This window comes from Scleropages formosus, chromosome 3 (genome assembly GCF_900964775.1).
Source record: "Scleropages formosus chromosome 3, fSclFor1.1, whole genome shotgun sequence".
Taxonomy (NCBI): domain Eukaryota; kingdom Metazoa; phylum Chordata; class Actinopteri; order Osteoglossiformes; family Osteoglossidae; genus Scleropages; species Scleropages formosus.
This window is the reverse complement of record NC_041808.1, coordinates 13716391-13733906: the sequence shown is the minus strand read 5'-3', so window position 1 is coordinate 13733906 and position 17516 is coordinate 13716391. Positions and strand designations below refer to the sequence as shown.

The following is a 17516-nucleotide window of genomic DNA, read 5'->3' as shown; positions in this document are numbered from 1 at the left end:
AAATTCTATGTCAGTCCAGTTAAACTTAAAGTTATAATGTAGTATTTCTAATGGCAAAATGCATTGTTACTAATGTCTTATGTAGCATTGTAACAACACGCACGTTAAATGTTAAATATTCTTTCCTTTTCAGGTGTCTCTTCCTGGAAAGAAAAAGCAGCACATCGGGTGCACATGATGCTGTAAAATGCTGGCCCAGTGACAAAACGGGAGAAGAGTGCATGAGAAAAAGACGAGTACATTATAAATTTCAGCTCATGTAGCAATGTGAAAACGAGCAAAGTAACTTTACATTCAGACTTGTTTTCATTTAAGGATTTTGAGCCATACAGCTCGCAGTATGATTTCACTGTAGTGTGGAGTCCCGGTGCCTAAAATGCAGTCTGGCTGTTCTAATGTACTTAGAGCGTAACAAGTGCCCCCTTGTGGTTCATCTGTGGATGTGCAGCGCACAGTAAAAGGCTTCAGGCGTTTAACGCGTCCTGCGTTGAGGCTTGATCGATACTCCGCTCTGATGCGCAAATTGCCTCGTTTATGGAATTCAGGATCACCTCGGCACGCGGAAACTTTTCATTAAAACGCCTGCTGCTTCATACAGATTATTTGCAGTATAACTTCGACATGAACGCACAGATGCAGAAGAAACTCAGAGTTCATGCAAAACATCTCAGCACCACGAAAACTATTAAATAGTCTATTTATTGAATTGAATTCAACTGAAGACTTATTGTCATTCATTCATTGTACTGCTGTGCAATACAGCGAAAATTATAGTGGTATTCCCCGAGTTCTTTAGACAATATAAACACACAAACACTTCAAATATCACCTTTCAGGCAAAGAGTATCTGATGAGACTTCTGTTTATACGTTTCGCGTCCTCGGTTATTGTCGGTAAAATTGGGACTAATAAGACAAAACAGAAAGATGCTAATCTTTTTTTTTCTATAATCATGTTAATTTATAATGCAGTGTCCTCGCGAAGAGCGATATGCAGGATCACCATATTTATTTATGGACCCCCGCAGAAATAAAATGTAGTGTCATTGTTTGTACATGATTAGCAGAGTGAAACTTTTGCACTTTAACAATGAAATGCTGTTTAGATATAGGCTCGCCACGACACGAGTGTGCTGTGCTGCTCCGCTCCGGAGGAGGTTCATCCGACCAGGGAGTCCGCGTCGGACTGCCGCATCACTGCGAAACACGATTAAAAAACACGGTAAATGAATTCTGCTCAGCCTTCCAGGGTTCTGGCGCGCGTCGCCTACGTTTTCACTGCATTTTTCTTTCAGAAATGCGGGGTTGAGGAAATGAACGTGCGTCGAGAGCCAGGCTCGGACGCGCCGCCGTCCTCCTGCTGCGGCGCGCGCGGGACACGGGGCGCGGGGGCGCGCGCTCCACGCACGCGGGACACACACGCGCTCCCGAGTTGGTGGCAAAGCGAAGTTGCGGCGGAGAAGCTCGAGGGCGGAAAATGCGGCGCGGGACCGTGGACCGATGCACATCGATCGGATCGATGGCAACCCGCGCGTGAAGAGCGAGAGGGGCTCCGACCGGGCGCGCGGGCGGCGCTCACACTGAACGGGAGCCTCGGCTCGGGTCGCTGAGCTCCCGCATCCGCCGGGCACGGGAATCCAACACCTCCGGCTCCGCGTTATTGACTTTCTGGGGGATTTAACTCAAGATCGGCATCCGCACGCCTTTCCCCTGCTGCCTCAGTCTGTTCATTTTTAAACTCTGCTTCCTTTTTTTTCCTGCAAATACACAGCTACGGCCAAGGTGACCGAGAATGAAGCAAAGCGACTCAACAGCAATTTAATTCTTTTTTTCCTTACGCATACTTTACCATGGCAATGGTACGTGAAATGCAGAAACGGCAAGTGTTTACTGTTCCATTCGGTAACACAGCTGCTCTGACGGACTTGGCGGCGATGAAGGAAATAAAAAATAAACGCAATAAAAATAAAATGAACGGTAAAAGGTGCGGTGTATACAGTATTATAGGGGCAGATCCGTGCCTGCAGAAACAGGGCGTCCTGGATTTCGCTCTTAAGTTTTAGTGAGTGGCCATGCCATCCGTGGCAGTCGTAGCTTTTGACCTTATGGGTCCTGTTATATGCCCCAGGGTGTGAGAGCAAACCGGTGAAAGACAGAAATAAAACGTGTAACGTCGCGTGCTCGTTTTAGGCTTTAAAATAGTTGTTTTGTTAGAGTCGGACCTATGAGTTAGAAGTGTGAGAAGTGCTGATCGACAAGGCGTAGAAACTGGAAAGAAACAGTATCTTATATTATTATTATTATTATCATTATTATTATTGTTGTTGTTGTTGTTGTCGTGTCAGTCACCATGGTATTGCAACTCATACTTCCAGAAATCAAGAAGGTGCAGGGAGTATGATGATCTGGCAGTGTTCGTTGCCATTCTACATTCTCCAAATTTACCTTTAATTTCCCAAAATCGGAGGAAAAGAATGCAGTGGAGTTTGAGATTAAAAGCGCGCCGGAGAAGGTGTTGGGTGTCGGAACCGTTATATCTGCTGCGTCGGCAGCTGCAGCGCTTCTGATAGCGACGCTAACGGCTCCTTTTCTCGCTGTAATTCGCTGGAAATTCGTTCCTCTGCCAAGTCTTTTTCTTTTTCTTTTTCTTTCTTTCTTTCTTTCTTTCTTTCTTTCTTTCTTTCTTTCTTTCTTTCTTTCTTTCTTTCAAGTGGGTTATTCTCCATACCTGGAAGAATTCATCCATTTACTCTATTTAAGCATTTCATCAGTTTCTCCGGGCCTTAAATATTGAATAAAACATAGAATAAAATATAGGATAAAAACGCGCGAATAGGCCTCATTTCAGCATTTCTTGACTTTTCTGTACGTTTTGCGTGCGCAGCACAAAAGCAGCTCCTTAACCACACTGCATCCCACTTCATACATACCGCGTTTCACTCACTTCATGGGTTCTTCATGAAATGTCCACGACTGATGTGCGAACATCTCATGACATATATTTCTGGCCAATCGGCGCAGCAAAAGTACACAGGTAAGTTTCAACTGGTCATGTTTGTTCTACATCATGCAAAAATGTGAGAATCTGGAACATTTACCTTCTTCACAAAACCAGCAAAGCTTTCAAGTGTGAAGCTGCACTGAAGGAAACTTTCTCCCCATTCATTTCATACATTTAAAGTAGCAAATGCTTTGTGACGTTCCTCCATAAGCTTGAAATAAAGAAAATGATGAGTTTAACATTTTTATTTTACAGCACTTTTTACTGTTCCGTCCCCGAAACCCCTTCCAAAAATATCTTTAGGACATTTCAGGACTGATGATATTGGAGCACAGTTGTACCTCCTGTCTCAGGGCTCAACCTGGTTTTATGAGCACAGGGGTGAAAAATATGAGTCTTTTCTTCTGTTTATGATAGCTGAGGAATGTGACAGTGTGCTACTTTGGGAAATTGTAAACAGTAAAGTACTGCCCTTACGGTGAGAGTATGCGCCTGCTCACATACTGTACTTATATAATATCTAGTGAAGAATGAAATCTCTGTAGAAATTCGAGGACAGCGTCCCACAGGTTGGAAGTCTGACTGAGCTGTGGAATCGGTTTAATTCCTGGAGGTTACAGGAGTGGATTTCTTCAGTTTACTATTTACTAAAATACATTTTTGCTTAAAGGCCCAGATTTGCGTTGCTTGAGGTTGGTTCAGCGATTGGTACAGAGGTTCATCCAGGGGTTTGTCCAAGGCTGATGGGCTGAATACAGCAGCAGCTCTGCCTTTGCACGTTATTCCCATTTTCTTGGCAGGCTGTTAACTTCCATTATCAAAAGTTTTGCAATGTAAATGAATTGGTGCAGCAAAATTGAGCTTCTTGTACCAACTTGGGCCCTGGGATACCTGATCGGTCCTGAAGATGCTGTTCCCTTTTCTGTTTTGAATTTTGAATGTATTTACAAAAGCAAATTATAAAAGAAAATATTTCTGACTTCCCCTTGGTTTTTTAAGCCTCCAAATGCTCATTGGAGTGCATTTGCTGTTGTAGATTATATTGATTTCCTTTCATAATGAACAATTTTACTGTGGTGCAGAGTACTGTTTCAGTTTAACAAATTATGTTTTACCTGTTTTAGATTAATAAAATATGACACAGCATGAGGAAAACGTGCTTATATGCCGTTTGTTCAGCCTTCGTTGCTTAATTTCACTTCTTCATGTTCCTGTAATGGTAGAAGTAGGTTTTAAAATATGTCCAGTGTCACTTAATTTGATCAGGTATTTTCCAGATAGTTAATTTTCCAGTGAAATATGAACTTTTCAGTTGGCAACATCCTCTGCTGACAGTGTGAATCTGGATGTTTTATGTGCAAACATCAATTTCTGTTACATTTAAGCCAGGGTTGGTGTTTATAGTACTAAATAACATTTGATTTACAGTAATAATAAGGAACTTGAAATAAAATAACACAAACCCAGTTTACCAGTGACACATTTCTTTGTGTATTTAGCTTAAAAAAGGAGTTAAAAATTGTGAAAACTAGTTAAACCCCGGCATGCTAAGGATGATGGCAGGGTGTTTTCAGAAATCACCCAGGTTACACAGGAGGACGTCTGCGTTCTGAACAGTGTTTATAGAGACTAAATCGTCGTCTCATTTATTTAATATTGTGTATATGCCGACTGGGCGACGTAGAGAACTTTTAGTGGTGTTTACTTTGCCTTCGGCTTTTATTTAAGTGTTTATTACTTCTTTACCAGTTCAAATGGTGCACACAGATTCAGATTGGATTCTTCGAAGGAATTTTGTTTTGTACAGTGACCGAAGCAACTAGAACTAGAGAGTCTCGGTGCAGCAGGAGTTCGTTCGGGAACAGAAACAGCATTTAAGCCGCTGGAAAAAAAGACGTGTGTGTGTGTCGGTGTGTGTCGGGATATCTTCAGAGCCCATCCATTCGAGTGCGAAATACTAGGCAAAGCTCAAAGTGACCCGTTCTGTGTTTGGGGAGTTGTGCGAAAGATCGCGGCCGAGCGCGCAGCCCAAGTGAACGCGGCCGGTAGGAGAAGAGCTCCGCTCTGCGGCGTGCGGTAAATCACGGTACAGCGCAGCGCAGCGCGGTCCTGGAGAGGGGTTCGACGCGCGCACAGCCGCGGGTCCACAGCGCCCTTCCCCAGTGCGGCTCTCGGATCGCGAACACTCTTCGTATTGTCACTTTTTCGGGCTTCTGCCAGCCCCGCCGAGCTGCGGCTCCTCTCAGTCCCGGGGAGCGGTGAAAGTTGCGCGGCGCGCGGGAGAGCTCGAGGCTTTCAGCGTCCCGATAACGGGGGGCGGCGCGGGGAGGGGGTAAAGTTCGCATCCATGGAGCGCAGCTGGAAATGTGAACGAGAGAAGCGCACTTGATCCCCCCTCCCCCTTTAATCCATTTCTTTTTCTTTTCACACATTCGGGGAGCGCGCGATCACTCGCGCGTTGCCACAACTGAACTCGCACCCGCGCGTACGGTACGGTACAGTACACACACACACACACACACGTTGACAGTAGTAACACTTGAGCGCGCGTCGCACTCGTCTTCACAGCAGAATATAGCACGTCGGGCATGTATTCTCCGCTATGTCTGACCCAGGTAAGTCACTGGTGAGCGCCGCGTATGTATGACTGATGATAGTTAGTAGTGAGCGCCGCGAGCGATACACACATTTGATTGTGTGTGTGTGTGTGTGTGTGTGTGTGTTTTCAATAGTGAACACTGCGTGTAACGGTGAGTGCTGTGTGTGTGTGTGTGTGTGTGAGATCGCGAACGCTGTGTGTCCGGCGGAGCAGTGAACAGTAGTGAACACTGTGTAACAGTGAGTTCTGTATGTAATAATATTAATAGTGCTGTGTGTAATAGTGAATTTTGTATGCAGTGGGTTCTGTATGTATTGTAATAGCGTTGTGTCAGTAATATTGGGTTCTGTATGCACTAGTCACTAGTCTAGTGAGTTTTGTATGTAGTAGTGCTGTGTCTAATACTGCTGTGTGTGTGTAAGTGAGTTTTATATGCAGTGGGTTCTGTATGTAATAGTGTTCTGTGTAATGTTGGGTTCTGTATGCATTAGTGAGTTTTGTATGTAGTAGTGCTGTGTGTAATACTGCTGTGTGTAATAGTGAGTTTTCTATAGAGTGGGTTCTGTATGTAATAGTGCTGTGTCTACTAGTAAGTGCTGTGTCTAGTAGTGAGTGATGTTTGTGTACCGGTGAGCTCTGCGTGTAATATTGAATACTATGTGTAGTGGTGAACGCTGTGTGTTATCACGATAATAGTGAACACTATGTGTAATACTAAACACTCTGTCTAATAGTGAGTGCTGCGTGCAGTGTTGTGCATTTGAGTTTAAAACTGAGCACTGTGTGTAATAGTGAATGCTTTGGGTGATATTGAGCGTTGTGTGTAAGTGATGTGTGTGATCGTGAAAACTGTCTGTAATAATGAACCCCCTGTGCAATGGTGAGCTTCGTGTGTAATGGTGAACACTGTGTAATAGTGAGTGCTGGGACAGCTGGTTGCGTAGTGGTTAGAGCTGCTGCCTTTGGACCCAAAGGTCACAAGTAGAATCCCATCTCCAGCTATAGTACCTTTGAGCGAGGTACTTGCCCTAAATTCCTCCAGTAAAATTACCCAGCGGTATAAATGGGTAAATAATTGAAAGTAGCTTTGGAGAAAGTGTTGCTTTTGTGTGTAATAGTGTGTAACACTGTCTGTAGTAGTGAACCCTATGTGTACTAGTAAGCTGTATGTGTAATTGTGAACAGTGTGTCTAATAATGAGTGCTGTGTGCAATATTGAGCGCTGTGCATAGCAGTGTGAGTGCTGTGTGTGACAGTGAACTCATTGTGTTATTCTCTGAGATGTACGTCGCTTTGGAGAAAAGTGGCTGCTAAATGAATAAATGTAAGTGTGTGTAATAGAGAGTGCTCTGTGTAATAGAGCACACTGTACATAATAGTGCACACTGTAATATTGAGTGTTGTGTGTAATAGTGAACACCGCAATAGTGAAAACGGTGTGTGATAGTGAGCACCGTGTCCCTACTGCTGTATTATACTCAGTGTGTGAGTGAGAACAACATAGCAAGGAGCACCTCGATCACCTCCCTCGCTTATCTCCGTGTTCTTCTGCTTCTCTTCTTAGAATTCCTGCATTTTCCCGCTCTTTCAGTTTTGTCTTATAAAGTGTGTTACTTTTGCTCAGTGTGAACTTTTCACACTGTCTAGTTTACTTTTGTAGAACCTGTTGGCTTCTTTCCCTTAACATGGCAATGTGATGTGAATACATAATTTTCCCATGCTTTTGTTATAATAATCTATACCTTTGGCATGATTATCTATACTTGCTTTATAATGGCGGTGAATCAGAATGTCATGTTAGTCATAACGTGGTTAAAGACTTGCAGCTCATGTCATGTCTCCTGTAGGAAATCTCAGCCAAAGGGCTGAAAACAGCAGATGTATCATTGACTTTGAAAAGAGAATTGATAGTTGATTAATGATTCAAATCAAAAATGTCATTTGGAAAAGTGAGAATCAACAGCAGAGTGAGAACACGGACAAAGATCAACCAGCGTTGGAATTTAGCCTTTTTCTTTATTACAGATTGAGGTTAGTAGTGAATATTACAGATATCAGTAAGAAATTGATTTTTATTCTTTGTGCCCAAAGTTCCTAAAATGTAACCAGAAGTAATTTAATCTGTTAGTGTGTGAACTGAAACTTCCATTTTTTTCTCTAATTTTTTCACTTTATTTGCTCATCTGGCATTTTTTTCCCTTCTTCATTCAGAAATCAATGTATCAAAATAACCTAATGATGTACATACTTCTTTTGCATTTACAGTGTGCTTGTTAGTTGATTAAGAAAATTGAAAGCTGGACAATCTTTTAATTATCCCATATTAGGCAGTTTAAATTTTAACATGAGTAAAGGATTATGGTTCCCATGCCACTGTTATGCACTTAATTTTGACCTTTATATGTTTAAGTTAAATGTGATTCAGTATTTGAATAGCTCATTTATTTATCTATGCATTTAGAATGAACTTTTACTTCCACACATTAAACAGCATGAATTTATGAAAAATGTGTTTTTAATATCTTAAATAAGTAGATATGTATTATTTCTATTTTTCAACTACTGTAATAACATACTGGAATATATCTTCCTGTTTTTGTACTGGCTTTCATTATGGTGATGCAGTCACTGTCATCTGTCAGAAAGTGGAAGTGGCATAATAGAGAGACCTGGAAGGGGAAGAGTGGTAATGCTGTGGGAGTAAATATATGTAGGCAACAATTCTTCATCCACAAAGCAAATATTTTGAAAGACTGGTGTCAACAGTGAAGTGAAAGTTCAGCTGAGGGTGTGCTGAGTCTTCAGTTACTTAATTTTTATATTAGGGATCGAGGTCCGCACTTTCAACTGGCATGGCTTTGCTTACATTTCGGTGCCTAAACTTTCTGCGCTTTGTCAGCGCAGCTGGTTATTCACTTGTGCAGTTGTCGTGAAGAACATTATTTAACTCACCAACTCTGCTGTCCCACCTGCAACAGTCATGAAGGTCACAGTTGTCTTATTCTTTGCCCTGTGACATTTTTTTAGGTAGAGCTGCTAATCAAGTGCTGGTACACAGTTTCTTTCAGACCAAATATTGGACAATAATTGTACTTAATAATCTTAATATTGAATCATTTACTATAGTGGCTAAAGTGGCTAAGCCCTGGTGAAAATATCAATGGCTGAATTGCAACTGGCTGTAACACTAATCATAATAAATGTAATATGATATTTTTAGGTTTTTTGATTTTTGAAAATCTCATATAGTATTCTTATTATATTAGACTGAAGTTGCAGGACACATACAGTACATTTTAACAATTCAGTTATCCAGCTATGGGAACCAAAGTGATGGCTTGGACAGATTAGATGGTTTTTTGTTTAAAAAAGTTTAACCTCTTGCAAGCTGGATTTAATATATAGTTTAATTGTGTGTTATCTTTTTACAGTAGTGGCAGTATTTTGCTTCAGAGTACTGCAGAGTTAACAGTTAACAACAAATGATATACAAAAGATTGATCTAATTTTGTTTAAATGTTTTTATTGGGGGGGAAGTTGTATGTCTTCAATATTTTAAACAGCAATCAAACAATTTTCATTAATGAAGGAACAGTTGGTAGAAAAGATTGCCTTTGTGTTTGGCCCTTGTCTAGAACACTGTTCATAGAGACTGCACCAGATTCACACCTAAAATAAAGTACATTGATTATTTAAACACTTCTAAGTCTATTCTACTTAGCCTGTAATGTATAAATCTAAGTTTGGGTGAAGAGACCTTGAGTTTTGGTGTTAATTTGTTAAAGAAACATAATCCTCATAAAAGATTTCTTTTTCAAAATGTTAGTATTATGCACACGTACGTATACAATTAGTCTTGTTTATTCATGTTCTGTAAACACTCCATAGACAGTGCAATAACGATGAAACGGAAACATGTTATGAACTGTACATATTTCTAGTAGTAAGTTATTGTAGAGGAAGCAGAAATAATTTGGCATAGATATATATTTTCTTAGTGTATGTATATTAACTGGTATCTCGAATCAGTGCAATTTGCTTCTTTTTTTGTAATTTTTACAAATCAAGAGGACACAGTTGCATGCAAAGTCTTATGCCTTGAATGACTCGATGAAAGATGAAAATTAAAATTAGTTTAAAATAAGTACACCAAAAAAAGCAAAGGAAAATTTCAAAACTAGAATCTCAGTGCCATTATTTATATGCAAAATGTGTTTACATAGTAATAACCTGTTCCATTATTGCTTATGCTTGGTTTTGGCAGACCATACACAAAAAACCTGCCAAGATCTAGAAGTGCCTTTTATTGCATTCAGCTCTTGTGCTTATTTTCCACTTCCACTAGTGTAGCAGCGCTATTACCCCAAATCTCACAGATATCTTATATGTCTCAAATATTAATATTTATGGAATTAATATCTTACTGTTTAATCTCAGTTTTTATGTACAGACCTATAGTCACAGAACACAGATTTTTTATGCAGACATAACACACACATATAAATTTATATATGGTTCATGATCTTTTATGTCAAAAGCACAAGAGCAAAGCAATTAAACTGACAAATTTGGAAATGTTGGCATAACCTGAAATACTGAAGTTTGTATAACACAGTCTCTTGGGTTCTTTACAATTACATGTTACACTTCAACATGCTTTTTTGTTTTTTTTTTTGTTGTTGCTGCACAGGATGAATTCCATCCTTTCATCGAGGCCCTCCTTCCTCATGTACGTGCCTTTGCCTACACATGGTTCAACTTGCAGGCCCGCAAGAGGAAGTACTTCAAGAAGCATGAGAAACGTATGTCTAAGGAGGAGGAAAGGGCCGCCAAGGATGAGCTGCTGGCCGAGAAGCTGGAGATGAAGCAGAAATGGGCCTCCCAGCTCCTGGCCAAGCTGCGCAAGGACATCCGGCCTGAGTTCCGGGAGGACTTTGTGCTCACCGTGACGGGGAAGAGACCCCCATGCTGCGTGCTCTCCAACCCTGACCAGAAAGGCAAGATAAGGAGAATAGATTGCTTGCGCCAGGCAGACAAGGTCTGGAGGCTGGACTTGGTCATGGTGATTCTATTCAAAGGTATTCCACTTGAAAGTACTGATGGTGAACGACTGGTCAAGTCTCCTCAGTGCTCGCACCCTGGCCTGTGCGTGCAGCCTCATCACATAGGAGTTTCAGTGAAGGAGCTTGACTTGTTCTTAGCTTATTTCGCTCATGAAGGTAAGTGCAGTCCAAATTTTGCTCATTTTCTAGTAATGCAAGCAATGAGTGAAGGGCATTTATAACGCATGTGTTATGCATCAGATAAGCTTTAAAGTGGTTAGTTCAATATTCCCGGATAGAGCAAACCTTTACAAAGTCCCTAAAGCAGACCAATTGATCAGTGACAGTATTTTAGAATAAAAAATGTTTTTCAAAGCTTTTTACCAAGAGAAGTGCAGGAATAGGAATGCAGAAACAGCCTATTTACATTTATATTTATTTACGTAGCTGACATTTTTGTACGGGGGGCATGGTGGTGCAGCCGGCTTGGCCGGGTCCTGCTGTCTGGTGGGTCTGGGGTTTGAGTCCCGCCTGGAGTGCCTTGTGCCAGGCTGGCGTCCCGTCCTGCGTGTGTCCCCTCCCCCTCCAGCTGTACGCCCCGTGCTGCCAGCTTAGGCTCCGGCTTGCCGCAACCCCTGCTGGGGACGAGCGACTTCAGCTGGTGTGTGAGAGAGACATTTTTGTACAACGCGACTTTGATGTTCCATCCTTAGAGCTGACTTTTTAAAAACACATCATGGAAACCCTTTTTCACTCATAGTCTCATATGCAGCAAATCATGCAACTTAGTTTAATGCTGTTTTTAATACAAGTGAAACTTTCAGTTTCTTCCTTCCAGATCTATTTCATTATTGCTAAGGTCTACTCCTACCTAGTAGGGTGTGCTGCAGGACAGTGTGTAATGTGATCTCAGTTGCATTAAAGAAACAAGTTATAAACAAAAAGAATAGTATTGACATCTTCCTATTTCAAAATGTAGATCTGTTATTCTTTCCGTCCCAGCCTTGATGGCCCTTGGTTTCCTTGCCGTACTTCATCCTGCAAACTCGACTTCAGCTTTTGTTTAGTTCTTTTCAGTCATAATCTCAGTAATTTAGTCATAGCCAGTTAGTCAAGTCATACATCTCTTTCTTAAATTATGACAGCTACAGGAGCCCCTGGGGGCAGAGACACACACATCCTCCAATATATACTCTGAACTGAACCACACTCTTCTTCATGGGCTCTATACTTCACTATGTAACGTTACACTCTTGGAGGACAGCATTATATTGACTTTTTCTGTGTGTCGCTAGGGTGGTATGAGGTTTTTTGACTTTATCGCATGAAGGCTCTCATGTGGTATTGTATATGGACCAACAAGGATTTGTTGACTTCACTTCTCACATACACTGTCAGCCCTACAGCCCAGACAAAAAAAAACTTGTTTAATACTCTTGCACTTTAATAATCTGTTAACATGAAAATATTACAGATGGATCATGGGAATTGTCATCAACGCTTTTTCGAAACGATGAGTCGCTCTCAGGTACAGAGTCCTCAACTTAGGGACTCAAATAGGACTAGAAGTCTGCTCATAACTTGATTTGTTGGTAAATCAGAAGTCAGTTTCACCACTAAATCACAATCAATAAAAACTTTATAATACCTATGTCCACAGGGGGTGTGGTGGCGCGGTGGCGCGGTGGGTTGGACCACAGTCCTGCTCTCCGGTGCGTCTGGGGTTCGAGTCCCGTCCTGCGTGTGTCCCCTCCCCCTCTGGCCTTACGCCCTGTGTTACCGGGTTGGCTCCGGTTCCCCGCGACCCCATATGGGACGAGTGGTTCTGAAAATGTGTGTGTGTGTGTACCTATGTCCTTTGATTGATTCATACTTTAGATTCTGTAAAAATACTCAGGAAAAACAATTCAGAAGATGTAGTTTTAATAGTTTATGTTCAGTAAAACTCTTGTATCTAGTGTTAGTAAATGAAAATATGCTGTATTATTGTCATTTTAATAGTTTTGAGCTGTTTTGGTGGCACAGTAGCACAGTGAGTAGTGGTGCGAGAGAACGTGGGTTCGATCTCCGCTCAGTCTGTGTAGAGTTTGTATGTTCTCCCCATGCCTGCATGGGTTTTCTCCGCGTGCTCCGATTTCCTCCCACACTCCAAAGACATGCTCTTCAGGTTCCCCCATAATGTGTGAGTGACAGAGAGAGTGTGTTCCGCTGATGTATGGATGAGTGACCCAGTGTAAGTAGTGTGTCTAGCAGTGTAAGTCACCACGGTGAATAAGGTGTGTGGGCTGATGACACTACATTGAGTTCATTGGAAGTTGCTTTGGAGAAAAGTGTCTGCTAAATAAGTAAATGTTTCATAATTAAAACTAATTTAAAAAGACTAAAAATAAAATACACTCCTTTTCAAATCTGATTGTTGACTTTAATTTTGTCCATATGTATGTAATATTTATGACAGTGTAGCTGTCAGTGTTCACCGTGCTGGGTTGTTTCAGCCTTGCCTATTTAGAGTGTGGTTTCAGAATCTCAGGGAGCCTTTTGGCACGTGCAATAGGTCAAAGGTCATGGCTTAAAATGTCTAGGTTAAGGTCTAGGTTGCTAAGGATTTGACCTTTTAAATAAACAGTAGCTCTTTCTTCACTACAAACTGGTGAAGAAAAGAGCTTTGTTTATGTAAGTATTGGTTCCACGTACTACTGTTAAAACAGTTTTGTTTATGTGTTTGGTTTTTTAGAAGAGCATGCTGAAAATTCTTTAGTGATAATCAGGAGTTAAAAACCAGGAGGGGTAATATGATGCCACTATACAGTCAGTGAAACGCTAATTCTACAAACTTAGCTCAAATAGCAGAACGGCAAAGTGAAAGTGAGGAAACAAAGCACTGAGAATCAAAGAGTCACAAGGAGTCTAACAACTATGGGATGTCACAAAATGCACACTGCAAGAGCTATTCTTTCCTGCTCCTGTTCCTCCTTGACATGCGTTCCCAGCAATTCCAGATCTTGAATTCTGTGATACAGTATTAGGAGCATTGTGAGCAGTGTAGGGTAATACCCTGAAAAAAGGGGAAAGAACTAGAGAAATCAATGCAAATAAATACCAACGTGTACCACTTGTTCCAAAAACCATGCCTTACGAGTGCATATTATGCATAATTCTAATAATGATCCATTATTATTAGTACAAAAATACAATTTGCTTATTTAAATGTTGGTATAATTAATTTCAGTCATTTAATTTTCATAATTTATTTTAGTTTTGAAAGAGGCATAACCACAATATATCAAAAAAATTTGATATCTGGAAAAGGTGAGTTTTCAGACCCTTCTTGAATGTAGACAGAGTTTCTATTAACATGCAGTATATATTTCAGATGCAGCATGTGGTGAACTGATTACAGTTGCCACCTCTGGCCTTGGAGGTTAGAAGTTTGAATCCTGTCCCCTTCTATTGGACTCTTGAGAAAGGTACTTCCCCAAATTACTGTAGCTGTATAAGCAGGTTAATAATTGTAAATTGCTTTGGAGGAAAGTGTCAGCTAAATGAGTAAAGGTATTCCAAATACACCAGTGTCAAAGGATTAGCGTGAACTAAACTTCAGCTGTTTTAATACTGTTGGATATGACCTTCTCTTGCACCTGTTTTACTCACTTTTATTGGATTAAAGATAACTGATAGATACTTGGATTAACAAACATTGCTACTACTCTGCAGTTAAATATCCCAAAATCCTGACTGGGCAGTAAATTGAAGTAATCTCTTTAATGTATCTTTTCAACCTTGCTCTATGTGCGGTGCAAATTTGCAGATTTAAAAACACACATTTGACTCAAGTTAGATGACTTCGATATCATTTATTGTCTCATAGTCTGGGGCCAGAACTGAGGGTATCTTTGAACTCTCTGAGGTGTATTGCAAAATGAAAACTGCATGGAGTGTTATAGACAGACACCCATATGCAGAAACATGTACAGTATGATTAACAAGAAGAACCGTGCACTGACTTCAAGTATGGCAGTGTGAAATTAAAAAAAAATGTTAAATTTCTGACTATGAAAACCCTCTATTTTCTGTTATCATTAATGCTGGTGCAATATCTTTATATATATATATATATATATATAGTGTCTGTAATTATGACAATCTTAATAATAATAAAAATCTTAATAGTGGGTATGGTACAGTTAAAATTTCGCTCAGTCATAATTCACTGTATTATGTAGTTAGGGTTGGGGTTAGGGTAGCTCTTAGTCGAGAGATGTACTCTTCATGCTATGATGCAGCAGTTTGTATGCAATAATTTTATATGCCGGGATATGGACAAGTTCGGATTCTTCCCCGTCATTTACTTTTCTTGCCATAGTGTTGCTCCGTTATGACTTTTTCCTCACATCTGTTTGGGCCTAAACCTGAAGATCAGTGAACTTAGAAAAATTGTTCTAGAACATACTAGCGCTGTTTGTCCTGTCTCTGCATTTATTCATTTTGCTGGCACTTTTCTCCAAAGCAACTTACAATTATTTACCCATTAACACAGCAGGATTATTTTACTGGAGCAGTTCTAGGGTAAGTACTTTGCTCAAAGGTACTACAGTTTCAGGTTGGATTTGCAACCTGTAACCTTTTGGGTTCCAAAGTAGTTGTAATCACTATGCTACCAGCTGTTGCATCTTTTTCGAAAGGATTTGTGGGAATTCTGTAGGGAGCATTTGTGGTTCATACAGACTGCAGAGAGCTGTATCTCTCCGTGTCGTGGAAGAAGAACAGAGGTATGAAAAGTGGGAGGGAGAGGCACGCCGAGCAGGAGAAGACCAGTTTGGAGCCATCCAGGAAGAGGGACTGTCGTGGTGGAATATAAAAGACTAAAGAGACATAAATGAGGCAGCTGTTATTCTCTGTGAGGAAAAGACCCCACAGATGGTGGAAAGGTGCAAAATAATCAACCGTATGGCTGCTTGCTCCTTTGTGTGCATGTGTGTGAGCTTGTGCTCGTGTTTGTGTCTTTTTGGTACCATGGAGCGCTTTTAATCACTGATCTGACATTAAATTATTGGCCTACATTACAGCATGCTGCTCAGCCTGGGATAAATATTCGGAGTCTTTAATTTGTCACTCTGAAAAAGCCAGTCATTATGGATTGTATTTTGCATGTTATTTACACTTAGTGTACTCATTGTAGCTTTTTGGCAAAAGTTCACGTCTGAGAACCTTGCTAAATTTTGTGCTGTGTGCATGGAAGTAGAGGTCGGGTAAATGACTACCCGCTGTAATGCAGAACTGCAGGTCCCAGGTGGTCCCGCGGTAACTGAGCAGCCGATCCATCGACTCTTCCTGCCGCGCTGCTTCGCACGGAGCAGAGGCCGACAAAACTGCTTTTCCGTGTTCAGGGAAGCATGGTACAAGCACTTGTACCGCACCTTGTACCTTGCACTGCAACGGACCTTACGTGGCCATGTACGGGGTGTCTGAGAAAAACCTTTAGGCTACACACTTTAATGCGCAAAAAAATACCACCTTTATAATTTATTGCTGCCGCACTTGGTGTAAAAAAACAGAAAGGTTTGTCCAAGAATTAGTCCGAGTTCCTGGAATATGGACATGTAGGCACTTCTGAATTCTGCAGATGAATGAATGGAAAATGTCAAATGTGTACATATTCTTAGGACACCCTGCGTGTGTGTGTGTTTATATATGTGTGTATGCATATATACACACATACGTATGTACATATTTGATTGATATATGAATGTACAGTTTATTCTTTATTTTTACAAGTTGTCCTGAACATTTTCTTATCATTGCAGTTCGGGTGGATTGGTGACGATGAATTGCCCTTAGTGTGTGAACGGGTGAGTCACTGTGCGTGAGTGGCTACGCTGTTATGGACTGGCATCCCATACAGAGTGTAACCATCTCAGACTTGTGCCCAGTGCTTCTAGGATAGGCTCTGGATCACCGTGACCCTGCCCAGGACAAGTGGTTGTGGAAATTGAAAGGATTAATGTTTTTCTTGTCATAGTATTTTTCTGCTGAAATATCGAGATGCCCACAGCACCTGGTAGACACTCTACGGTTTGATTATGGAGTAACCATAATAATGCAATTATGTGTCGCTTTGCAATTTTTGTATTTTCGGACCGTAACAAAACCCTTCTTTCGTGATTTGACTGTTTGGGATGGCGGAATCAATAAAGAACATCACTGTGAATCAGTATGTGGAAAGGATTTCTGGATGAAAAGTGATTAAGACGTAGTCCAGTTGACTGCAGACTTATTTGGTGAAACAGGTGATAGTGAGGAATGCGATGGATAAACAGACTGCTACCACTCAGTCTCTGTTTTTTCAGACAGCGAGAGGAAAAAAATCAGCTATTATATAGGCTGGGGTGTAACGCTGCATATTTTAAGCGACTGTCTGGCTCCTCTGGACAGTGTCCAGCAAGTGGAATCCACAAAGTTGCGACTTTGTTGCTTGGTGACTAGAAAAGCATTTGGACATTGTCCTCCTTCTTTCAGAGGATAGTTAGAGGGAGGTCTCCATAACCGAGGAGGAAGTTGTTTTAGACCTGGTATTGGGCTATTTGAATTGTGTAAAGATATTAAATCATTTCTCTGCACTTCTTACCATTGGAATTTTAGCAGCACAGTACAGATTATAGACACATAAATAAAAGCGTGGCATGAAAACTGCCCTTCCTGGACCCTCTTCCATATGTAGCAATGAAATTGGATTGCTTTTCTTCAGCAAAATATTAACAATTCCAGCAAGAATAAAACTTGAACATATAACACTCTTGGCTATGTAACCTTGAGAATATGTGTGTAAGAAGGGACACTTGTCTAAGATATATAGAGTACTACTTTTTGTTATCAGC

The 17516-nt window shown here is 40.9% G+C and overlaps 1 protein-coding gene across 6 annotated transcripts in view; it reads left to right on the top strand.

Moving 5' to 3' along the window:
• The first annotated feature begins 1125 nt into the window (after positions 1 to 1125).
• Positions 1126 to 17516, top strand: part of LOC108935201 (nuclear factor 1 A-type-like) — a 75753-nt gene continuing 59362 nt past the window's right edge. For 4 of the 6 annotated variants that reach the window (XM_029250217.1, XM_018753617.2, XM_029250220.1 and 1 more), the window contains exons 1-2: positions 5354 to 5615; positions 10290 to 10818. In XM_029250217.1, coding sequence (XP_029106050.1) covers positions 5589 to 5615; positions 10290 to 10818 — 556 coding nt within the window. In that variant the 5' untranslated portion in view covers positions 5354 to 5588. Of the gene's footprint in view, positions 1859 to 5353; positions 5616 to 10289; positions 10819 to 17516 lie in introns of those variants that run through there. The other 2 variants (XM_029250218.1, XM_029250219.1) reach the window with 2 other exon arrangements.